At 35.2% G+C, this 26,955-nt stretch overlaps 1 protein-coding gene across 1 annotated transcript in view; it reads left to right on the top strand.

The window, feature by feature from the left end:
* ADGRB3 (adhesion G protein-coupled receptor B3) overlaps nt 1–26,955 on the top strand; it is a 439,933-nt gene that overhangs the window by 374,716 nt on the left and 38,262 nt on the right. Inside the window, exons 21-26 of the mRNA XM_039245799.1 lie at nt 1,221–1,287; nt 3,788–3,873; nt 10,580–10,678; nt 11,002–11,173; nt 21,137–21,232; nt 22,656–22,695. Coding sequence (XP_039101730.1) covers nt 1,221–1,287; nt 3,788–3,873; nt 10,580–10,678; nt 11,002–11,173; nt 21,137–21,232; nt 22,656–22,695 — 560 coding nt within the window. The remainder of the gene's footprint in view (nt 1–1,220; nt 1,288–3,787; nt 3,874–10,579; nt 10,679–11,001; nt 11,174–21,136; nt 21,233–22,655; nt 22,696–26,955) is intronic.

Consider the following 26,955-nt stretch of genomic DNA (forward strand, 5'->3'; position numbering starts at 1 on the left):
ATAGGAAAGTAGAATTTTATCTGTTCACTGTTAGGACAAGGAGAGATAACTAAATGCAGACTTTGAATGCTCACATACACACACGTTTGTGTTATTTATGTATTGATACGTGTATTGCTGTGTGTGTGTGTGTGTGTGTGTAACTACTAGATTGAAATTTTTAATTAAGGTAGAATTTATGCAGAGCAGCATTCACTCTGTTAAGTATATAATTTTTGTGAGTTTTAACAAATCCCTAAGTCACGTAACCACCACCACAACCAAAATAGAAAACGTTTATCCTTAGAACCGATATAAAACAGTTATTGGTAATTGTTAATTTTAGAGGCAGCATGTTGATTTTGTGGACCTATAACTAATATTGACAGGGTCCAATGTCAAAAACAGATGCATGAAATAGTGGACGTGACTCACTGTATCAGCGGAGATGAGACATTTCCTGGTGTTTTCCTATATTCCTTATATTCCTGGACTATGCACATGCAGATGGGCCACCTTGCAAAACCGCCAGTGCCAAGCCCCGTGCCTTTTCATGCCTCTCTACTGTGAGAAAACAAATGTGCCTACCCAAATGGGTTACCATGTCAATATCGGTACAAACCTGCATCTCCTGGTGAATTTAGTAATTGAAATAAACACAGCCACACTTATTTTTATTCAAAAGCTTATCTTCACTGAATTTTCTTAGTAGTCTGGGGCAAAAGTAAAATCAGAAGGAAAAATAAGCATACAAAATATAGATTATTTGCTCCTTGCTATGATGGCTTTTAAACCAATTTCTCCCAATATCTCAATGGCCTCAAGGAAGAACACATAAATGACATACGCAAGACTCTAAAAGCATGCTGTTCTTGCTTAAAAGAGTATTTGAAAAATTTCATAATGGATATAGAGCAGCATTTTACAAAACTTACATAGTAGTCACCTTTGTACTAAAAGTCAATATAAAAATCTCACTGGAAGAGTAATTTGTCTAAAATGTTTTAACTGCCTGGAAATAAGGCATTCTAATAAAAGTTTCTTTTCTGAGAAAGGTATATAGTATTTCTCACACATCAAATGCTCTCATTTTGGCTTTTTCCACATTTTTTGTGCATTTTTGTTTAATTACAAACCTTTGAAATGTGCCCAAATTTGAACGCTAAGTAATTTGTATCGCACTTCAATGGTTAAACACTTATCACTAATTTTTGTTAGTTTTTATCTGATGTTATTTTTAGCTGCTGGCTTTCTCTTGAAGGAGGACTACTCTACGCTTTTGTTGGACCTGCAGCCGCTGTTGTTCTGGTAAACATCAAAATCAACTCATTTTGTTTTCTTATCAAAGAAAGACTACTTTGCTTCAGTTGCAGTGACAATTTTGTACTCATTATATAGAAACTGTGAAGTCCCATGTATTATTACTTCACTATTAATTAGTACTTAAATTTGAATACCAGCTGCTATTTAGTCCTTTAGTACTCTAAAGTAGTCTTATTTTGAAGACTGAAGAATATTAAATGTGCGAGGGTGGGATTTCTCTTGTACAGTAATTTCACATTTATGAAGAAGTTTGAATAAATTTTAACCAATTCTTCATCATTAATGTACACAGTCAATGACCATTTCACCTTATACTATTCTGTGTGATCTCCATCGTTGTTCGGATCTCTTAATCTTACTTAATAACTGCTGCTGCTACCAAATGTCAACAAGAAAACTTATGTCTACATGTCAAAGTTTCTCAACATCAGTGCACAGATTTTGGATGACGTATTTCTTTGTTGTGGGGCTGTTGTGTATATTTTAGGATGTTTAATAGCATCCCTGGCCTCTACCTACTAGATAGATACCAGCAGTATCCTCAAGTTGGTAAAAATCAAATATGTCTCCAGACATTTCTCAATATTCCCTGTGGGCAAAAATCACCACCCAGTTGAGAACCCCTGCCATGTTTTATGCATATGGACTTAATTTTTTTCTTTTTGGAATCACAAAATAATTCCTTTACATGTTTAATTATGGGAACATGGAATTTTCTACCAATTTACCTTTCTTTGTCTCACTTTGATATTCTTGATTACAGTACAAAACTTTCATGTCTAATAAGTCTTTAATTGAATATGTATGGGGGAAAGTGGTTTGAATTAAATACAAAGATCCACATCACTGTGCAATTAGAATTTTAATTGGAGAATTACCCTTTGGTTTCTTGAACAATTCATTGAAGAAACTGGAAACTAGCAATATCTTTCTTAATAACTCTGTGATTTTTTCTTTCTTTGAAGTTTGCTCTCTGTCCTCTAAACTATAACAGGAAGCAGAAACTGTCCATGGTTCATAAGACGAAATCTAGGCATCAGTGTTAGAGAAGAGCATAGGGAAATGAAAGCTATTAGACATATTTTTGCCTGCTGCATCGAATTCTTATTTAATCAATTGAATTGTTTCCCTAAGGTACCAAGTTAATATACATATAACCCTAAAATGGAGAAACAAAGAGTATGTGTATAATAGAAAAACCAAAGTATGGTCTTTGGAGTAGTGATGGATTCCCTCATGATTAAATTGTAGATTAATGAATCCATGGAATAACTTTTTTCTCCTAGTTCATATAATGAGAAATGTGAAGATGAGTCTTTCTCTTGATTAAATGGTATCTTGTCAGGAAGCTGTGAAGAGTGACACCTCCTAATAAGTCCCTACCTATCAGTTGTTTTTGATCTTCCTTATACCAGCAGTTAAACAGATTTCAGCTCTATATTTATTTCATCTGGCTAATGTGCTGGGGAAATGGAATTTTTCTTTTTTCTTAACTAGTCATCCTGTTTAATTTAAAAGAGACTTTTGTGAACTGCTAGTTTCAATGTAAAGGCTTCACCATTTGCATTGAGGGAACGCACCAAGATTCTGTTGATCATGGAGGGTAAGGGGCAGGAAGGCAAAAAGAAAATATTTTCCTTGATTATCTTGGTCTCAGCATTGGACTGGATTCCTTTGTCAAGAAGTGCTGGTAGGTTAGGGAACTGTGGGTGCTCATCATAAAAAGCTTCTACAAATAGACTACAGCCATCTCTACAGCTTTTTGCAGTTTTACTTGAGAGAGAAAAATGTGTGATTTCATTTCAGATGTATTATGCAAAAAGATCTCTTAAGTGAGAATAAGAGAGTCTTAGAAAATGCTGAGAAGTGTTCAATAGAACACATTATAAGAATTGGTGTAAGTTTACATCTTCTAAAGGATGCTGGTGAGTTGAATAGGCTTTCTCCTTTGACTGGAAAGGCATGGTACGTCAGAATGCTCCCCAACCCATAGGAGAGATAGCCACACAGTATGAGGAATTTAGACATTCTGTTCTCATTGCTGGGGCCAATGACAAATCCTTAGCACGGTTGGCTGCCAGGGCTCAACCTAATCTGATAGTGTGAGACTGAAAATCTTTTGACTCTCAGGGTAAAACTCATTTAGCCAATTGATTTTAGTCAGGGGTGACTTAGAATGCCAGATTGACATATTATGGCACTATTTAAAAGTTAGACAATTGAATGTTAATCTTCTTGGTGTTAACTAAAAGCATGGAAATTTGATGTACTTAATGTACTTTAAAACTTTAAAGCTAACACACCACTGTTAAATTGTTCTGCTCCTTTATGCACTTATAAAATATTTGATAAGTGCTTTCTGTCACTACTATTGTAAGTTTATAATTCTGAAATGGTTATAAATTAATAAAAGAGTTTTCAGAAGAAACAGTGCCTAATTTCCTTCAATATCATTGAAAGGTCAACCTTTGTTTCTGTTTGACAGGTCAACATGGTGATTGGCATTTTGGTATTTAATAAACTTGTTTCCAGAGATGGGATCCTAGATAAAAAGCTCAAACACAGAGCCGGGTAAGCTGCAATTGGTGGATTTTGTAGGTCCATTACGAGTGAATCCCATACTCTTAATTCCAGATCAGCATTGACTGCATTTTAACTGTGCCTTGAATTTTGTTCCTGATGAACCGGTGTGTCTAGTAGAGTCTGCCATTCACGTTTTCTTCAATGTGCTATTCTTAAGTAATGCACTATCTAAAAATAATGTTCAAGACCATTAGAAAGTCTGGGTTTGTTTGTGCATATTGCCCATTTGTGAGATAAGAATATTAAGACTGGACTTAAAATACTTGTTCTTTGTTTGTTTCAAGTTTTTATTTAAATTCCAGTTAGTTAACATAGAGTGTAACATTGGTTTTGGGAGTACAGTTTAGTGATTCATCACTTACATACAACAGTGACCATCACAAGTGCCCTCCTTAATGCCTGTCACCCCTTTGACCCATCCCCTGCTGACCTCCATCCCCTGCTGACCTTCATCAACCCTCAGTTTGTTTTCCATAGCTAATAGTTTCTTGTGGTTTGCCTGCCTCTATTTTTTCTTCCTCCTCCTATGTTCACCTGTTTTGTTTCTTAAATTCCATATATGAGTGAAATCATATGGTATTTGTCTTTCTCTGACTTGCTTCACTTAGCTTAATAATCTATAGCTCCATCCATGTTGTTGAAATGGCAAGACCATTCTTTTTATGGCTGAGTAATATTCCTGTGTGTGTGTGTGTGTGTGTGTGTGTGTGTGTATACCACAACCACATCTTCTTTATCCATTCATCAATTGATGGACATTTGGGCTCTTTCCATAATTTAGCTATTGTTGATAATGCTGCTGAAAGCATCAAGGTACATGTGCCCCTTCAAATCAGTATAAAAATACTTGTTCTTAGTTGAGCATTTTCAAATGCCTCCTCGTTTGAGTCACAGTGGACAGGAGGGTAGATCAAACATAATGTCCTTATGTGACACAATGGAATTGAAACAATTCCTACTAGGGCAAAAATACTAAATTTTCTTTGATTAATTTTATATATATCAGAAAATTTCTTCACATGAAACAATCACTTATGAAACACTATTCTTGTCATATATTTTCATTTTTTATGATGTTTTGACTATAAATTGTTAGGAAGAGCTATTTGTAATTTTCACATTTTAATCACTTATAAAATTTAGGAAAGCATCTCTTTTAATGTTACTGTTACTATGATATCACCACATTTAATGACTAATAACATTTCATAAGCAGATTTATAGCAGCTTTTTAAGGTTACATGGTCACCTCATCTTATGAATTTGTATAAATTTGAATGAAATCTTAATGCTTTTGAATTTCCCTTTGTATATTTTCTTATAAAAAGTTTATAGCTTTCTCCTCTCTCTTTATCTGTACCATCATGCAAAACTTACCCTACAATTGTTATTCTTTACTAATTTATACTACTATTTAATAGTCACAGTATTTGATCACTGACCAGTGAGAATTTTAAGTCCTTTATGTTTTTATAATCTTTGTAATGACTATATAAGATAAGGTAATCGAGGTATGTTTTCCCCTAGTAAAAGACTAGGTTTAATGCTTATATAAAATGTAAATATAGAAATTTAATACCATTCATATCAAGCATTAGAACTGCAATGATGTAATAAAACATCATTGGAGGTTCCCTTCAAAGCAGGGCCATCGCTTCCCACTAAGAGACTTTTTTCACTTCAGATGAGTCTCCATAGCATCTTTAGGTAAACTTGAACTTGCACAGACATTGAGCTTTATATACCTTTTGAACTTGAAGCTTTCACACTGTTATTCTTATTCTGCCATGTATGGTTGGACTTGGAGCAGTAGCTTCAGTATTTCTGTCCAGATTAATTATACAAGAATAAATTGATAATACTGACTATGAGGTATAGAAACTCATTTCTGCCATTAGTGGCATAGACACACACATATATTATTAATTGGAGGCATGGGGATTTTAGTGGTTAGGATAAAGCTTTGAGGTAAAAATGTTTTTTTTAAATAAAGCCATACTCAGTTATCTAGCTCTGCAGTTTCCTAGCTGTGTGTGTGTGTCTTTGGGCATGTTATTTCTTTCTTCTGGGGTTCAGGCTTCATACCTGTAAAATGGGGATAATCATTTTTGCTTCATAATAGAGTGTATGAAATGTAATATGTATAAAGGATTCATTAGAGTAGCGAATAGCAAGTACTCATTCAACAAATGGTGGCTATTGTTATGATGAGTTAAAGGAAGAAAATAAAGAAAAGAACCCCGATTTCTATCAATCAAGCATCTATGATTCCACCAGTCATGACCTTGAGGTCAAAAAAAGAGATGAGATCATCAGAATGAGTATAAAGCTAAGGGTTTATTAAATTTACAGTCAGTGTTTTTCCTCATTTAATCATTTTTATGTAACATCTAGTTTGATTCACATAGCTCTTTGTAAGAGATAACGTATGTTTAAGAGAAATGACAACATTGTCACATTATGAATTTAGAAATTATCCACTTTTATCTATATATTAATTTTAAAATGTTTATTTATCAAAATAGTATTAGAAGTTACATTTGTTTTACTGGCAAAATTGAACCAGTGGTTTTTTTTGTTCAAAGGCCACTGTTGGAGAAAGAAATGTTGCTATGTATATAAAAGCAGAATGTTGGTTACTGTTCAAAGCAGAAAAGAATTACCAACAAGTTAATGACTCTAGGTGTTAAGAAAGTTTTTATATAATATAAAATGCAATTTATGCAGAAGTATGCATAGATTGAAATTTGCTGTTTCAAAATGTTGTTGAAGGAAATTTTTTAGAAAATGTAAGTGTTAAGGGGCACCTGGGTGGCTCAATCGGTTAAGAGTCCGACTTCGGCTCAGGTCACCATCTCACAGCTCCAGAGTCTGAGCCCTGCATCGGGCTCTGTCCCGACAGCTCCATGCCTGGAGCCTGCTTTGGTTTGTGTGCCTCCCTCTCTCTCTGCCCCTCTTCCCACTCACGCTCTGTCTCTCTTTCTCTCAAAAATAAACAAACATTAAAAAATGTTTTAAAATATAAGTATTTGAAGCTACTTTTAGTTCACAGAGAATCAGTGAGGACAGTCATGAAGACTTCAGTGAACAATAAATAACAGAGCTAAGGAACCATTGAGCAGCAGGAAGTTAATTAACTTAACAATTGCTGCCCCTAATTGTAAATATTGACCATTTCTGATTGAAAAAAATATATATCAAGTGTTTTTATGAAACATTGTTTATTATTTAGAATCAAATATTCCTCTTCCCATTATTTTCTTTGTTTCCTCCTTTTATAATTAATTATTAGCAACTACCATGCATTTTTTTGTGCTCAGTAAACACAAATATAAAGGAATGAATGAATGAATATTTAAAAATAACACAGTGACTTGACAAGTTTTATAATACCCAAATTATATTAAGTTTTTCTAACACATAAAATATATTTACCCAAGAGGGATTGATTGCAATTAACACATCCTATATTTTTAAAAAATCGGAAATAATGAAATGATAAAATAGAATGTGTCTTTTTAGAACATCTCCAATAGAATATTTCACTTTTTTATCCTCTTTTTCTTCAGTGGAACTTTCTTATCTACTATTTTAAACTGTTTTATCTCATATACCTAAAGTTAATGAAACTACCAAGATCTTGTACACATATCTTGAAATTTTTCCAAAAGGAAAGGGTAATATTTTCTTTTCATGGAATTATTGGTATCAGTAATAAACCAATCAGGAAAATTTCTTTTTCTAAGCAAAGGAAAAGAAAATTGGGAAGGGAAGCTTGTAGACTTCAAGACTCTGCACAAGTAGAATAATCTGGGTGAAATGACTGTGTTGCTGCCCTTGTGGATATGGTAACATTTGAACTTATGGGAAATACAATTTTTTTTTAACTGTTGGCACTTCTTATTTTGTACATATAATGTCCCCTGTGACAAAGAAACCTTCCCATTGCAGCAACCGTGTTTTGCATTTAGACTATATTAATTTTTGTAGTGGTCATACAAACTGGGGGAAAATATTCTATCTCCCTGGATAAACTTTCTTTCCTCTGCTCCATATACAGCTAATAATAGAATTCCAAAAGTGCCCAACCAGTTAACATCAAATGTAGCTTTCAACAGTTACCTCTAAGGGAAGTATATATAGCCTTTTAGTCAATCACAATCAATCTCAAATAAAGAGAAATAAGCATTTCAAATACTGGCTTCAAATTTATTTTCAGGAAAGTCCCTACTTAGATCAAATTAGTTTTTCTCAAGGCCAAAATATTTGTACTGTATACGAAAATTAATTTTGAGTCATCTCTGGCTTTTCAATCTTGTTTTAGAGCCTAGAGACAAAGAGTCCTTAAAATGAGAAAGCCACATTTGTATTTAAAGCACAAATACCAAATAGCATATCTTCTCTGATAAAGGAAACAATAAATAGGTCATGTCTTTTTAATATTAATCTCATGGAAGTTAACAAGATTGAAGAAACTCAAATATATAGTTAGGGCAATTATGTGAATTTCTGCTTTTCATCAGAATAATCTATGGAGCTTTAAAAACAAAAAACAATTGCCTGCATCCTATTAAATTGGAGTCTTTGGGGTTGGGTATATATATCTGATGTGCAGTTGCTGTGGAGAATACTGGTACAGGTACTCTGTTGCAAGAAGTTTCAAACACATTGGCATGCCTGTTGAGGCACTCATGGTCCAAACTGAATAGACTATCGCTTACTTATTGTGAAAATTTGGGCACGTGTGCTAGTACATAAGTCCTGGGTTGAATCAGTAAAATGAATGATTTAGTATCATAATTTCCCACCCTCACATCTAACTCTAAAAGCTTCGATTTTTCTCATGGGGTCTACTGATCAATCTACTTACTTAATAGCTTTCAGATTTATTATCTCACCCAAGCACTATTCACAAATGAGTGCACTTCTTTAAAAGAAATCAGACATTCTGAATTATGACCATCTTAAGATGTTTCTCTGTATTGCCCCTTTTATTAACACATGTCCACTAAATATTATTTTGGGAAAACATTTATTATTTTATTTTATTTTATTTTGTTCTTATATACTTTAATTATAAATATTATAGGTCACCTATGGTTTACTGTAGGTATATTTTATTTTTTAAATATAACTTATTGTCAGATTGGCTTGCATATAACACCCAGTGTTTAAGCCAACAAATGCCCTCCTCAATGCCCATCACCTATTTTCTCTTCTCCCCGCCCCCCATCTGCCCTCAGTTTATTCTCTGTATTTAAGAGTCTCCTATGATTTGCCTCCCTCCCTCTCTGTAACTATTTCCTCCCCTCTTTTCCCCCATGGACTTCTGTTAAGATCTCAAGATATGGTATATGATATCTGTCCATCTCTGACTGACTTATTTCACTCAGCATAATACCTTCCAGTTCCATCCACGTTGCTGCAAATGGCATGATTTCATTCTTTCTCATTGCCAAGTAGTATTCCATTATATATATAAAACACATCTTCTTTATCCATTCATCAATTGATGGACATTTAGGCGCTTTCCATGTTTTGGCAATTGTTGAAAGTACTGCTGTAAACATTGGGGTCCATGTGCCCCTATGCATCAGCACTCCTGTATCCTTTGGGTAAATTCCTAGCAGTGCTATTGCTAGGTCATAGGGGAGTTCTGTTGTTAATTTTTTTTTGAGGAACCTCCACACTGGGAAAACATATATTTTAAGCATTAACTGCATAAGAGAATGGACAAGGGAAGTTTACCATGTTTTGAATTTTGAATCAAGTAATTTCGTTTTGATTTTTCATAAGAAAGTTATATAAACCAGTCATTTTCAAGGGATTCTTTTCTAAAGTAAAATGTGTGTAAAGGTTTTTGTGTGTGTGTGTGTGTGTAGCCTGACTTTGCTGCTATGAAATAGTAGATTGAATCTGAATAATTTGTATCTAAATTTACCTGCAAAATCCTCCAGACTAGAATAGACCATTTAAAATGCTGTTAGGTTGGAGTCTATGATAAAATGTTTAGAAAGAATATTTTGAACTTAATGTTAAATGCGTTTTATTAAAGCTTTCAACTATCACCCCTTGTATTATAAACTAATATTTCATCAAATTTCATCAGTCCCTATATTCAGATCACCCTAAAATATAGATAATATGTTGATGGCTATGGGAAATTTCAAAATAATGATTTTGTTGAGATGAAGGCTACATCTTCCACAAGTGATTAAAGACCTAAAATATATATCTTCCTATGTTGGACTTCAGAGACACATGTTACATTTCAGAAGCTTTTAATTGGTATGATGTGCCTTCTATAAATGACAATGAAAATCTTTGAAGCTAGGAGTCCTAAGGTGTTTGATAATTAGAGGTCTGAATAAAGGGTTTTCACTGTATGTCTACACAAACACATGCTTATGTTTAACTCAGTGTATTGGACAATTTTGATCTGTAGATACAGGGGCCATTTATGGTGTAATTGATGGATATATGCTTTGCATGCAACAAAGGCCCATTTTACTGAAAGGTAAATGTTACAAAAATAATGTGTGGTGTAATTGCATCTTTAAAACAACCTAGAGCATTCATCTTTGATAAATAAACTTTTCTGCATGAAATCGTATTAAAAGCTAACTTACAGCAGCATTTTTTTGGTGACAATTCAATATTTTGTTCTTTTTGTGGGTGTTCTGTTTGTTTGCAGTCAGATGAGTGAGCCTCATAGCGGTTTGACGCTCAAATGTGCCAAGTGTGGAGTAGTTTCAACAACAGCTTTGTCAGCCACCACCGCCAGTAACGCCATGTTAGTCCCAATCATTTACATCTTCTTGTTACAAATCTTTTACAGTGCATGTGAGACAATGCTATTGTGGAAAAAAAAAACCTCGTGTTTGCTAATATTGGAGCTAAGAGCATACTTAAATATTTATAATTAGCAACTGCTTTTATAACTATTGTGGGATTGTCTGTAAAAAATAAATAAAACTATCAAATGTTAACTGCTTTATGGTTTCCAAGTTAATGGTCTTGGTGCCACATACAAGAATGCTTTGGAGAACGGGGGTTTGGTTATTGCCTGGGGCTGACATGCAGCTACGTAATATCGCTTTCTCTGTCTCTCAACAGGGCATCTCTCTGGAGTTCCTGCGTGGTGTTGCCCCTTTTGGCTCTGACGTGGATGTCTGCGGTTCTGGCCATGACAGACAAACGCTCCATATTGTTTCAGATACTTTTTGCTGTGTTTGATTCATTGCAAGGTTTTGTGATAGTCATGGTCCACTGCATTCTTCGGAGAGAGGTAAGAAAGATAATTCCTCTGGCAGAGAGGAAGGATGGTTAGATGAGTAATTTCGCTGTTATCAAATATGATGAAAATTGTACCCCTAGAGACAGTCATTTGAAAGTCAAAGCTCAAAGGAAGCTTTCAGGCAAAGTTCAAGAGGGCTCCTTAGACTCTGAAAGTGACAGTTAAAACAGATAGGACTGTGCAAGAGAAGATGTTGCCATGGGTGCCAAGAACCTGGGAGAGTAGGTTCTGGAGAGGTCATAGGTGGAGTCAGGTCTGTTAGAGACCCTGGTGGATAAGAACATGAGTGGCATATTTTTAAGAGGCATAGTTCATAAATATAATACAATGATATCTCCTAAACCCATTCCCAAACCCCTGTTTCTATACAGTATATCCCCATTCCTTCATACTTTCATAATTTCATTTTAGAGAGAAAATGTTGAAGATTAATGAGCACTTCTTGTGTCTATACTAAATTAAGTTAAAGTTGCTAAAGATGAATGATTTTGAGATGGATATTTATTCTCAGGAAATACCAAAAATGTGCCCAGTGGAGCAGGGACAGGCAGTAATTGTCCTCAGGAACCCTAGGTCTGTAATCACAGCATTTCTCCAGGTCACGGTTGAGGTTTATTGTCAGTGGTGAGGAAAACCAGTCCTGCTTCATGAGTTGAGATGCTAACCTGCACCAAATCAACTGAGAGCAGTGACAGATGTCAGATGTGAGTTGTTTAGGGAGAAAATATTGTTTTCCAACCAGTGCAAAAATTATGCTGAGTGCTTACAAGCACTGACACAGTGTTTACAAGATTTATGAGTCATTTTAGTGTTTACTCTGGGGATGGTGGCGACTAAACCACAATGACACAGTGTCTTGCGAGTAATTTTGAGAAAATGGTCCACACTGTCATTTTGCATTATCCAGCTTGTTTGAGAACTTTATTATGATGTCCACATTGCAAAAATCCTCATGTGCATATGACTACACGCCACATGGTTTTTACAGTGATGTGTGGAGGTAACCAAAAGGTTTTTACCTGATTCACCAGATGGGGAGAACAATATTTCTGAGCTACTTCAGTAAAGTACAGTTGTCAGCAATAAACCCATACATATGTAGTCTAAGAACATTGTATGGTGAAGAGTGACTTCACATAAAGAGGGCAGTATGTCATCATTTTAAAAATCTGATTTAGCAGGGTGCGGGGTGGCTCAGTCAGTTAAGCATCTGACTTTAGCTCAGGTCATGATCTAACCATTCCTGAGTTTGAGCTGCACGTCTGGCTCTGTGCTTATAATTCAGAGCCTGGAGCCTGCTTTAGATTGTGAGCCTCCCTCCCTCTGCCCCTTTTCCACTTGCACCCTCTCTCTCTTTCTCTCCTTCAAAAATAAACATTAAAAACATAAAATCTTATTTAGCTTACAGTTGCCAAGCCTTACAATTCCCTTATCACTAATGTCTACCTGGAATATCAACATTAAATATTTTTCAAGTATTCAATTCTTTATAGACCCAAATTAAAAGTTAAGAGGAAATTGTATAATTTAGGGCTATGCTATAGCTCAACTATAGCTATCTTGTGGGTCCTCTGTGTTAATATTATCTATAATATATTTATGTAACAAAATTGTTCTAAATGAGCAGACACATGCCTATTGGATTGACAATTAAGACGGAACATTTGTGGGTTTTAAGCAAGATACATAATATATCCACATGCAATTTTCAGAAGATATTAACATTTGAGGTGTTAAAGAGGAGAAAAGTGTCCCATCTCTAAATAAGTATCTCTTTTTCTTCAGAAATAAGCTTTTCAGATAGCCCTAGGCTATGATAAAAATATTAAGGTTTTAAAGTGACAAATATCTTGATGGCTTATTACCAGATTTTTGCTGCTTACATGAAGAAAATATTTTTTTGGCACAAAAATTTATTTCCATCAGAACTTTTTCATACTTGCTAATTGAAATAATAACTGTCAAAAACATGGGTAATTTAAGAGTAATTAAATCAAATCATATAATAAATGCTTCTGTTAAAATAGATATCTGTAAATATATGTTTTCTTCTAGCGGGGAGTAAAAATATGAATATTGGTCCTGTCATGATTGCGTTTTCAATTATTCGGATTGAATAATTTTATAGCTGATAGAAGCAGAGTGTCAGAACTCTCATTCTAACCCTGAAATGAATATTTTATCCATTATTTTTGCATTGATCCTTAAAAATACCCTGTAACAGTGCTAGAAGAACACAGAGCAGATTTCTGTTATGGGGCAAGTCTCTTTCAAAATTTCTCAAAGGAAATTTTTACTGAAAATCCAAAAGGACCGTGTTTATGGGTTTTGCAAATCCCAAGGACCATCTGGAGGCTTCACGGTGTTCAGAGAAGCTCGTTTTGACCTTTTAGCTGTACATCGCCTAACACCAGCAACAGGTCTGTCTCGTACTACCTGTGATTACACCACACGAACATTAGCCGCAGCCTAAGAGAGCAGGAACGTCTTCCTGTATCCTCAGTGTCTCCTGTGAACAGACATTCCATAAAAGTACACCAAAACACATGGACTAGATAGCTACCTGTGAAATACTGGGTAATGACTCCTACCAACTACTTGAGATTTTAGGAGTATAATTTTACCTCTACTGCTTTTTTCCACTTCAAACTATTTTTCACAATAATCCAAGACAATTTGTATGGATTTTGTTTATTAAAAATGTTTTATAAGCAATGTAAGAAATATTTCCTTCCATTTGGAGAGAGACTGGATACAGGTATACTTATTTTTATTTCTATGTATTTTTGACACACAGTAACATAATTTGGTCATTTGTAGTCTTTATTGATTCTTCCAATATGAATTCAAAAGCCTTTTCCCATATTTACTTTTGCAATCTTCCTGTGAAGGAGGTGGGTGTACACAGGGGAGAAATATAGCCTTGCAGTTTGAGAAGGAGAAAAGAAACGAAACAGTATAACTGGCATTCTAAATGTGATGTATATGGGGCTTGATTTATTCTAAATGTGCCTTTGCTTTTAGTGGATCCAATTTTAAAACCAAATCATTTCAAGTCAGAAGGGAAGGGAGAAATGCTCACTTTGGTACTGTCAATTATATTCCACATTTTAAAAAAAGCAAATTGATTATTTGCATAACAATTTGTTGTGACCTTCAGAGTTGACATCTTAATATGTAAATTTCATAAAATTTGTATTCTTGAAAATACAGTTTTCTTTTTCTGGAGCAACTTTCTCTATTGAATCGCTCTAGTAGATGCCTCTGACAAAAGAGAAAACAAAAAGAGGGAATAAGGAGAAAAAACATTAAACCAAATGATTTATCACACATTACTTTAAGCAACAAAACCTAGGTCTTGAAAGCTAATATGTATAATACCTCATAAGATAGAATCTAATAGAATAAGTATAGTTGCTTCCTTCATTTATTCATCATTTCATGATTAGAATTCATTTGCATTAAGCACGTAACGACATCTACTATTTACTATTCTCCACATTGCTATGGAAATTCAAACCACACAAGTTATGAAACCTTTGAAATAGTTACTGTTGCTAGGAAACCACTTTCTTAGTGCCTGCACATTCTTCTCATCTCTCCTGTCTCTGGCTGTGCCTGGCTCTAAGACAATCTTACAGCTTAATGTCAGAGGGGGAAAATAACAAGATTGTGATACAAAATAAGCTACAATAAAACACTTCCGCTAAATGGAAGGAAAAAGGCAAGTACTTAAATAGATAATTTTGTTGTATCCATATGTGAGGGTCCTCTGGCTGCTCTGTAGTGGCAGAAGGACCAAGCTCCTCTCTTCTCTTTCCCCAGCACTGGCAGGAGGTCTACGCTGCGCCAGATGAGGTCCCAGACTCTTCATCCTACCCGCAAAGCAATTCCGTAACAAAATGCTTAAAATAAACATGAACAGCTTTTTCTTTCTTTCTTTCCCTCGTTCTCTCTTTCTCTCATTCCCCTCTACCTTTTTTTTCCTTCCAATTTCCAGTTGGTCTATTTCCATAAAGGATACAGATAAACAAAGTGATTTACGGTCACATGACAGTGAATATATAAAACAGACAAGCATCCTTACCTCCCTCATCTAAAACCAATATTCTCCCAAACCACTAAAAAAAAATAAGTGAAGCCAATAGTGGTTAAATAACTAGATGGCAATTTGAACAGAGGTTGTATTGCGTATAATATAGTTCAGATGGAGAGTTGTGTGAATCGCCAAGCCTGACCGTGTACAGGGAATTTAGGTGTGACTCATTATTACGGAATTGTGTATCTGCGCACTCCTTTACTGAAAGACAGCAGGAATTTCAGTTAGTCTTTGGAGATGATGGAGTGGGTGATAGGAGACTTCAGAACATAATGGGGTTCTGAGGGGGTAAATGAGGTTTCCCCTGAGGGGGAAAATGGGGTTAGAGGATTAAGGAAGTGAACATTTCAAATAAGGCATTTCAAGTAAGGGAAGATGGAGAGAGGTTACTAGGCATGTGGTTTCCATGGAATGGAGACTAAGGTGAATATAGAGTAGTCTTCTCTGGGACCATCTGGAGTACATGGAGGAATAAAGCAAGTGATGTGTTCCTAGACACTGAAGTGATTATTAAAAAAAAAAAATGGTTATAACTGTAACATCAAGAGAAAGGCAATACTTATGGTTGAGGGCATAACATTGATTAAGTGATATTTTAGAGCTTTCTCATTGGAGTGTTCAATGGCCATGGTAAGAAGCCACTGTGTGTCATGTCATGAAGAAGTTCAGTAGATTTTAGAAAGTTAGTGAGTGGGTCAGGGTGGAGGCTCAGGGTACTACTGATCCAAGATTTTCAGCTTGCTCAGAAGGACAAAGATTTGAGAAGGGAGTAGGTTGCTAAGAGCCTTGTCTTCGTCAGGCCGAATTCAAAGTTCAAGAAGAAAAACATGGTACTGTAGTAAAACTAGATTTTATCAGAATAGAGAATGGAAAGCACAAAGACCGACTTTAAATAGGAACATAGATGGGACATAAGCAAGGATGATATGCTTATATTACTATATACTTATTTCCAGAAATCAGCTCATTCCATTTCTTAGGCAAGGGAATATATAAATCCTACCTCTCCTTCCAGAGTGGGCTTTCCTGACTTGAGCTTAATTGCAATTATATTATGAATTGCATAATCTGCACCTGTGGTTCTCCAAGCCCATGCAGAGATCTAGGAGCTTAACAAGAGCATGAAATCAGATGAGTAAAATGACATCACTGAACGAATTGAAACACAGAGTTCATGGCAGAGATTGGCAAACACAGGCATAATTGCCAGGCAGTACCCAACCACATGGCTTGCTTCACATAATATTCTTCTGAGTATCTGGCCAAGTGAATGGGCAGTCCCCCTTCCCACTCGTTCCACTTCCCTGGGGTCTCACTTTGCAACATTGTTAAACTGGTGGCAGGAAGTCAGATAGGTCTGGAATAGAGGTTTGAAATAAATGGAAGAGTGGAGGTTATGAATTAAGATTTTATGTCCTCCCTCAAAGTGGATGGCATGAGGCTAAAATGAAATATCTTCCATGAAGGTAGAGGTGGTGGATCTGACACACAACTTCCCTCCCTCCATTTCTCATTCTTCTGCCCAAGAAATGCTGTTCTGTTTTTCAGATCACATATGTGACTTGCCCTCTAGGGAAGCTTATGTTATGCCCAAAAGTGATACCAAAAAAAGCTAAAATTCTACAACAGCTTTGAGAGTAAGTGATAGATCCTTTAGGTGTTAAAAGATTACAGTAGGAAGTCATTAGGACTGAAATTTAGGACTGAATTTTTCCTTCCAAATATAGCACACGACATACCATTTTTATTCCCTCTGCTCTCAGAGAAGTCAGGTAATACTTTCATAACATGAAGTCATTCGTGTTGCTTATGGCAGTTGGCGTAATACACACGAAATTGAGAATAATCTTATTGGTTAATTTGTGATTAAATTATATGGAATTTAATATGATTAAAAGAGCTGAGTCATTTGTTTAATATGAATCAATAGAAACAATAGTAGACACTAGATTCAGAAAAAATACAGAGGACATAAAAACCTCCCTCCCCCCAAGCTACCAAACTCAAATAATTATAAAAATGTAACTCGATTTCTTTTCTTGTCTTAAAATGATCCTCTGCAATAGGAAATCGAGAATAACTGGAGGTAAAACTGTTTTCTTAAAAGGTAAAGATTTGAGGTCTGAGCTGCTTGGTAGCTAAATACAGAGCCCATTTCAAACAGTGCAGCTCTTTCCTGTGAGGCTTCTCCGAATTGCAACGCTGCCAAACACTGCTCGGTGCTCTTCCCCAGCAATCTCTAAATCTGGCACCAGCTTACACAGTGACACTCTGCCAGCTGCCTTCAGAGTGAGGACCAACCGAGAGGCTCTCAGCTTGCTGCTCCTGAAAGGAAGCAGATCACTCCCTGTGGGGGGCAATGGAAGTGAGACACACCTCTGCACACTTCTCTGAATTCATGTCTCACCCAGGAATCCATCCACAATAAATGGGCGTATAACTTTTGCAGGAGTTTTTAGAGCAGCCCCCAGCTGGCAACAGCTAGGATAACTCTGGTGGTGCCACTGTTAGATACTTTCAGAAGACAGCCTCGATAGCATATTCTTTTGACCTCATCTTATTTTTGAAGATGTTTCTTGGCATTCGTTTTTCATTTCACAACATTACATCAAATTTCCTTTAAGTGCCCTATATATTCCAAGGCTATATATTCCAAGCAGCTATTCTTTGCTGCTCCCCCAATACTTTTTAACCCTCTGCTGGCTGTCACTTACAGTGAAAGACCTATTGCAGAGTATTATAAAGAGAGGGCATTTTGGAGGCTAGGTTTTAATTGTGCCAGAATAAGGCAAGTGTTTAATTATTCAAGACAAGTTTATTTAAAAATTATATTTACTGGTCTTATGTAAATTCCAAAAAATAATATTGCAAGATCTCAGAGTTATATAAAAATATTTAATTAAGTTGTTACCTAAAATAAGTGGCTTATTCCCCATGAGTAGTGATAAGTTAGGTGAAAAAGCTTCAATAATAAATCTGTGAATCTTCTAACAATTCTTTTTCTTCAGTCTTAATCACAAGCCAAGAAACACCAAGACTGTTATTGTCCAGCACTGTAAATATGACATTTGGCTCAGAAGATTTCAATATCGGGATGGAATAGCCCAGTATAGATTCTGTCTTTGTTTTTTGCACTTCCTTCTTGTCTAGAATTAAGACTATTTCTTATAGTCTTGCTTTTAAAAAAATTCCACTTGTTCTCCAGCAGTACAATTCACATCGATTCACCAAAGATCAAAGTCATTTTGTTTACTTGATAGAAAATTCAATTAATTATCAAAATGTTTTCAAATAGCTGCAGATACATTTTCCAGCTACTGTCTTGCCTAAAACACCCTTTTCTGTGATATGGAATATGCATTATGAAATCTAGCCTAACCATTCTTCCCTAACAGTGTTGGACAAATATTTAAAGCTAATTCATCTAGATTGCCTAAATGCACTTTTAAGATTTTGTAAAACTCAAATAGAGCATTTGGAATCGAGTGGAATTTCTCATGCAAAGCTTTCTGCATTAGAAGTAACAGAAGCCCTAAAAGTGTCAGAGAGTCTAGCACTTAAATTATAGCACTTATATGATCACTAAAATGACTTTGAATTTACTGGAGAATTTTTATGTTTTTGTTTTATATTTCTCCTGAGTAGCATTGACTGATTCACAAAGCTGACATCATTCTCTAGAGTAGAAATGCCCTTAATCCATTGTCATATTTGGGAATCTGGTAATTTAAAGTATTGATTTTGTATGTGTATGTTATGAAAAAGAGTAAGATTTCTTCAGTTTCTTCTTCAAGCAATCAGATAGTAGATTTTGAAGATAAAGTTACAGAAGTTGCTTTTCCATGTTTCATTGTCAGACAAAAATATCCTTGGCAGCTACATTCTGAAAGTCTCAAAATAGAGAGTGGTTAGCGGGGATCAGTTCAATTAATGTTGGCATTAGTAAGTGCCACTCTCATATGTTATATATGCTAGTATTTAGAAATAGATTTGAAAAAAAGTCTTCATGTGGCAAGCTCCTGGAAGGCAATATTTGGAACATATTATTTATCCACCTTTATAAAGCTACCTTTGCTCTTCTTTAACAGTTGCCTTGGGCAAAACAGAAAATTAGTGTGTACCTATTTTTCTGACAGATACACTTTCTTAGCATTTTCTCCCAATGCAAATTCCTGTGTAGCAAACAGTGATCATCTGGCGAACTCTAGACACATTACCAAATTGTTATTATTAGTGCATTACTCTATGACCTACAGCTAATACTCTTTATCTAAAAAGGAGGAGTCTGAAAGCATTTGCATCTAAAGAATCTAACTTCATCCATGTCATGTCTCTTTCAAGGGAGAACCTGGATGATTTAGTTCTAAATATTTATCTAGTTCTTCAGGAAAAATGATGAGAATAGATTTCGCTGAGCCTATGTTTATATTGATGTGTTTGAAAAAGGAAAGAGGAAATTATCTTGCTCATTTATATCAAGGAACTTCTCATTGTTTTCTTCCAGTGAATCTCAGATTTAAAAATATTAGAATCATAGGATAGAAAAGAGCTCAAAGAGCACTGAGTGCATCTCCCACTCCCTAAATTCATAGCTGGAGTGGCCGCATCACCAGGATTATAACCTAAAGTGGAAAAAAAGAAGTAGACAAGGTCTCATCATACTGGTTGACCAGTAGTCTGTGGTAGTGACTAAACCCTATATCACTTTCCAAATCTTTCATAATGGCATATGAAGTGGCTGAGAGGAGCTGAAAACAACTTAATAGGTTCAGTTTTCTTCTGGCCAATACATATCTATGCACATCTCACAGCAAAAAAAAGTGACATGATATTTTATGCCAGCGCTTTTCAAAAGTAAAGAGCATTCATTATGTGTTTACTTTGGTCATCTGTGTGATGGTATTACTGTAAAATAGCTGATATGTGACATCATCTCTGCTTGGTTTTTTAATCCAATGAAATAGATTATAATAACCTAGAAGGAAAATATCAAACCTGTGAAGCCAAAACAACAAAATATGAATAAAATGACCTTGCCATTGACTTGTAAAGAAGCAACTGTGATAATGTCTATCAATAGCTTGTTAGGAGCCTAAAGAGCCACAGGAAGTGGAAAGGATGTTGATGCAAAGGCATCATATGATCAGAATAACTCTCAATTGATTTGTGTGTTTGTTATTCATGTTTACTCACTTGTTTAATAAAGGATTTAATGTTCAAATTTCCTTGTGGTATGTGTTCTTTACACAGAATCCAGTTGTGAATAGGTATTAGGAAATTTGGTTTTGCTAAGTGATCTTCTTTTTTTTTTAAAGACAACCAGAAACAGAGTGTTTTTGTTATCTTTTTGTTTCCTTGTGTTTTGTTTTTACACCAGGGCACATAGTACTTGAATGAGATAAGAAATAGTTTCCCCAATATGATCCCTTACATGAGACATAAAGGGAAAATGCCAAATCAATTCTAGTCAGAGTTCATGGAGTAATCTCATTTTCACAATGGTTAAGGCTATTATGAAGATTATGCCATACCAAATAGTAAATCCCCCTTGAAAAACACACACATTGTTTGTAGCAGTGAAAATAAACCTGCCCTCTGGCAAGAATTACTGGTGTTCAGCCAGACACAGCCATTGTGATAACTGAGGACTTCCCAACTCCCCCCCTATAGATTATGACAAGAGATCAATTTCCTTAGCATAAAATGCAGGTATACTGGTATACATTTTAAGAAGTAAACGAAATGGGTATCAGACCATAAAACACTAACTGTGTTCTCAGTTGATTGCCAATATAGACAGTATCTTGTCATTACCAAGAGAGAAGGAAATTAATGTTTCTTCCCCACCCCCACAGGTTCAGGATGCATTTAGATGCCGATTGAGAAACTGTCAGGATCCAATCAATGCTGATTCTTCGAGTTCTTTTCCTAATGGGCATGCTCAAATAATGGTGAGTTTTTCTTTTCCTTCTGATTGTTGATTAAGTCATGACTTGTGAAGGGCATAAACAAATTTTGAGTGACATTGGCTTTAGTTCCTTAACAGACTTAGAGATACCAGATAACCATTCTCTCTGGATTGGTTAGGAGTAGAGGATCTGTTATCAGCCTTCTGGGTGTGTTGAGTATGGGGTCTCCATGAAACATCTGAGACTACCCTCATCCCTGAGAGGGATAAAAATTAGGGATAACAGTTTGTCCACAGGAACATGTTTGCTTACAGATGAGAACACTGTGGACCTTCACTTCTGGTCTTAAAGCAGTGGTACTTGGCCTTGTTTGTACATTAGAATCCACACTCCAGATCAATGAAATCAGAATCTCTGGAGTGGTATTGGTGGTTAGTATGCAACCTAAGATTAGAACCACTGCCCTCAAGTAGAAAAGGGTGGCTACAATTCCAGTAAAAGGTCAGTCATTGTACATGGGCTCCTACTGTTGAGATTAAGGGGTACTTTAGGCATGAACACTTTGGTGTCTTTTAGAAATAAGGTAAGATTTAAGGTGTGATTTGTTAAAACCAGGGCTTAGAGATTTCTTTTGCAATATATTTAATTTATATGAATGTTTTCGGATCAGGCAACATAAAATAGTCTAAACCATATACTAGTAGCTAAGACTTGAGGAGGAATAATCAATTCTGTGTTAAAAACAAATATTGAGATTTCTAATTTAAAATATAAAAAAGTTCTAAATAACATCCTCCAGTGTATGACTGGAAGAGCTTGATTAGGATGGGTTAATTTAATTTTACCGTTTAAAAAAAGTACCTGATTTACAATAAAAGTTGTAGGAAAATATGGGGATGAAACTGAACCCTAGCAAGTTGTAGACCAGCTTAGTATTGTTTAATCTTCCATTTTAATTCTTAAACCTAAAAGTGTTTTGTCAATTTGAATGAAAATGAATAATGAGAAGAGCCTAGTTTGACGATTAAGGGTTTGACAAAGCTATACTATAAGATACTACATTATAAACAATATATTCAAGGTGAATATTTGAAAATAGAAATAGCAAAGACATGTATTTAAGTATGTTTGTAATAGTGCACATTCTTTTTAAATTGTGGTTTAAGGAATTGCCTTGAAATTCTCTCCTTTTATATATGGTATCATCTCTTGACTGAAGCTGACAGATAAAGTTGTATTGCTTTATTAAAATTGTATGCCACTTTTCCACTGCTTTTATTCAACATTCGGTCTTTAGGAAATAGTCTTGAACACAATTTGATTATCCCTTGAGAAATTTCTCTTGCACAAAATAATAATCCAGTACTGCCTAGTCAGATATCTGTAAACTTTGGTTAATCTAGTTAGTAAAAGTCACTCGAGGTCTTCGTCAAATGATTCTATACCTTATTATTTCTTGTTACAGACAGACTTTGAAAAGGATGTAGACATTGCTTGTCGATCAGGTAAGAATATTTGAATTTTGGAAATATCATTAGGGATATTAAATCATTTTTATGATTTTGATCTTAAAGAAAATGCTGCAGTTTGCACATCACATATTCCTGTGGATGAATAAGGAGAATCTTCCAAAGGGAAGCATTTCAATAGCAGAATGTGGTGGAGAGAGAGGAGTCAGGGGTGAAAGGAGAATGAGGATTGAGAAACTAAGAATTAGGAAGCACAGTGACAGGAGAAAAGCATTGACTTGGAGACCTAAGACTTCCATTCCACTGCTTACTGGCTGTCAGGTGTAAGGCCAGGTTAGCCTCTTTGTGCCTCAGTTTCATCTTCTGTGGAATATGGGCTGTTGCAAGAATGAAATGGATTGTGAATGTGTGTGTGTGTGTGTGTGTGTGTGTGTGTGTGTGTGTGTGTGTGATACTGCTGCTGCTGTTATAGTCTTAGTGGGGCCCAGAAGAAACTGTGCAGTGCTCTGTGCCTTAGAGCACTAGGGCCCCATGGACAGGGTCCCTGATGGCCATCCTTAGCATGTGGCTAAATGCTCACCAGGAGTAGATGATTCAAGAGTTTCAAAGAAAACTACACGTTCATTTTTTGGATAATTCCAGTTGTTGGAAACATTTCTTTATATCACATAAAGGGATTATAACATACCTTATTTTACCTTGTATTTGTTGACTTTAGTGCTGCTTTCTAGAATAAGATTGGATATCTACTTCATCTAAATATCCAGATATTTAAGCAAATACTATTTAATCCAATTCAAGTCCTTTTTCTCCAGACTAAACAAACCATGTTTCTTCATTCATTCCTCATAGTATTTACCACCAGCAGGCATGGTCCCCCACATAGCCTCCAATTTGTCAGTAATTTTTAAATTATGGTGCCCAAATGTACACACTTGTTCAGCATTTCTCATAGTTGGCTCTTTGCTCATATTAATGTTATCTACGTTTGCATCGCATTTCAGAGCAACTGGTATATTACTACTGTCAACTTGTTATCTAAACCCCTAAGACTTTCCTCAGTAGTTGTCACAACTTTACTGGTATAGGATTGTATAAAGGCTCTGAGTTGTTTCCCTTGAAGAAAAATCTGGCCTTGCATTTATCTCCGTTTGCTAGTTTCAGGTTAGCATTCTATCCATTTGAAATTTTTTGGCATTGAAAGTTTGATAAGAATATTTTCTGAACATTTATTTAAACTGTCAATAAAGAAGTTGGATGGGAGAAGAGTGTAGATCCCTGCTGTGTTCAGGAGGGCACCTCCCACATACCCCACACTGACTCCCTTTCAGTATATTTTTCAGACTCAACTGATAAACATTAAACATCTATGCAGGCTCTGAGATTACAGAGTTGTTACAATCACAAGAATATAAGAGACTAAGTTCATATTCTCACCTCTTATTTTTAAGTGTTTATTTATCTATTTATGGGGGCGGGGGATGGGCAGAGAGACAGGGAGAGAGAATCCCAAGCAGGTTCTGCACTGTCAGCACAGAGCTAGAGGTAGGGCTCAAACTCACGAACCATGAGACCATGACCTGAACCAAAATCTAGAGTCAGATGCTTAACCCACTGAGCAACCCAGGTGCCCCCATATTCTCAGTTCTGAATTCACTGAAAATACTCAGTGTAGAGTCTGGTTCTAGCAGAGAAGTAGAACAACTGTCATAACTTGACAGCACATAGTGGACCTGGGAATGGGGCATTAGGAAACATTCTTTCTTGTTTAATATCTAAAAAAATATTGCTAAGAAATGATCTCACTGGTGTTTGGCTTCCTAAGTCTACCATTTCTGTCCTTGGAAAACTGATAAAACATTCTCCTTTGCTCCATCTGCTCTCCATAATTTCTCAAAGATCACTAGCCATGGTGCCAGCTTCCACATCTGTATTCCAAGATGGGACATGATCTGTCTGGGGTCCAGAAGCCTGAGTTTATTTAAAACAACTAGGTATTCATTTGATTCTTGTTTTCAGACCTTTAGTTTAGTTTTCTTTTAGCCTCTTTGGTGTACTCTTCACAGTTTTCCTTGACAGAGGATCAAAGTAGGAACAGAGTAGTTTTGCCCAGACCAGCAGTGTTAGCGTCATCTGGGAACTTGTTAGAAGTGTAAACTTTAGGCCCTACCCCAGAGCTACTGGGAGCTGGGGTACAGTAATAAGTGTTCTCACAAGCCATCCAGATATTCTGACGGAGGCTGAAGTTGGCAGAACCACTGTATTACACCATCCTCTCCAAGCTCTGGTCTCATCCATCAGTTTTCATCCTGCTCCTTTGTTAAATTACCGCTTTGCCCTAAACTTCATTGCATTCTGGGATTTAGTATTCCTAATACAGGCCAAGACCATTATTTTATTAAAAAATATTTTTATAATGTTTTCATATTTTGTCTGTGCCTTTTTTAACTGACCTCATCAGTAACTTTGCTCTGAGTGTTTCTAGAGATTTGTGTTCATGTACAGATAGATTCGATTTTAAAGTTTCAATGCATGGACTCTGAGTTATCTTTCTCTTTGTTGAAATTCACTTTCCTAAAGGGTAGAATGTATATCTGATCATGCAGAATATTTAGGTGCTTTTTGTTTTGTTGTGTTGTTGTGTTTTGGGTTTTGCCTTTCACAACTTAGTTAATTTCTCGTCAATGTCCTATCACTTCAACATCATGTCTGTATGTGTAGGTGGTATGCATTTGTTTATGTTTATCCAAAATTTGGATATCAATTTTAAGCAAGTCTAAGAGGTAGATTTATCTTTCATATAGAGAAGACACCACTTCATAAGAAGAATTATCTTTCCCCAAATATTTAAGATATACAATTTTTCAGTAAAGATAACTGTGTCATTTGATAAAAATGTGGTGACTTTAACTACAAATGGTATTAACTGATAAAACATTAAATGTATCTTGCATAAATACAGATTATAAAATCAATATTCAGTTCCAAAGTTTCACTTATAGTTTACAATGTATTCATAAAAGTATAAAATTATCTGTATGTCCTTAATGTCAAAAGACATGTGCCTGTGACTGCCTTTAAATTGTACTGCTATAAATTTTGAATTAATTTTTACACATTAAAAATTAATAGATTTTTTCAAGTATGTTATTTAGAATGTCATTAACTCTATTAATTTAACATAATTAGCTCGTTGATGTTTTTTATGCAAATTCTTCCTAGCAACCACAGTTCATCACTGATCTATTAAGAGGTTTGGGAATAAGTTTTTTAAAGCAAATCATTCTACCTTTTTATATAATAATACAAAAAGTTACAACCAAATTGTAGATCAATAAAAATATAGATATAAATTTAACTTGATATACAGTGTCTGAAATAGAAACCTAATACAATATTAAATATGGAATCTCAAAAGATAAAAGATATTACATGGATGATTCTTTTTCTTGAATGATGCATATTCTGCAGTAATTTTTAAAGCTTCTTTGTAGTAGGGAAAGACATTCACAATCTTCTATTTTTCAAGTTCTGCTTAATGCATAATTATGATGCTATTTGAAAATTGGATATCAATGGATAAAATTCAATATATCTGAAACTTTTCATGAGGAAACAACAAACCAAATATTTTATAGTTATCTATGCCTAATGACATTTTCAGTTATAATTGCTCTGCTTTGTACATAGAATAGCATTAAGTGTTCTGTGTGCTTTCAATACCAAAATTACCAAGGATATTTTTTCAGAATTTCATTCTTCCCTACCTCAAAACTCACAGTTGTTTACAACTAAGCATTCAAGTCTTTCTGCTACTGTTACTCATAATATATGACTTTCTTCTTGTATAGAAACTAAAGAAAAAAACTAAAATATATTCCAATAAAAAATCCTGAACCCTTCTGTTGGTTTGTTTTACTTGGTTCAGTTTCATTTTTCCCCTCTCTTACTATAAGTTAACATGAATTTTTAATTTTTCTAAGTGATTATTTTTTAAGCTTGAAATTGAATAGAGTTGTCAGAGGCTCATACAGTTTTCCCTGCTTAAAGTCAGTGGCAATTTTAATACCCCCTCAAGGGCATTTGAGCATATGGATTTATCTTATAAAGATATTCTTTTTTTCCTTCATGGAACTGAAGATGATAAATACTTTTGAACCCTGTATCTACCTTGACCATATGGACTTCACAGATAAATGGTCATTAATTTTTAACATGCATAATTTTAGAGGAATTTCTGATGTAGTAGTATGAAATTCTCATTGAATTACCTCTTTCAAGAAGTATTTTAATGAA

This window comes from Hyaena hyaena, unplaced genomic scaffold (assembly GCF_003009895.1).
Source record: "Hyaena hyaena isolate Hyena2069 unplaced genomic scaffold, ASM300989v1 scaffold_271, whole genome shotgun sequence".
In the NCBI taxonomy this organism is placed as follows: Eukaryota; Metazoa; Chordata; class Mammalia; order Carnivora; family Hyaenidae; genus Hyaena; species Hyaena hyaena.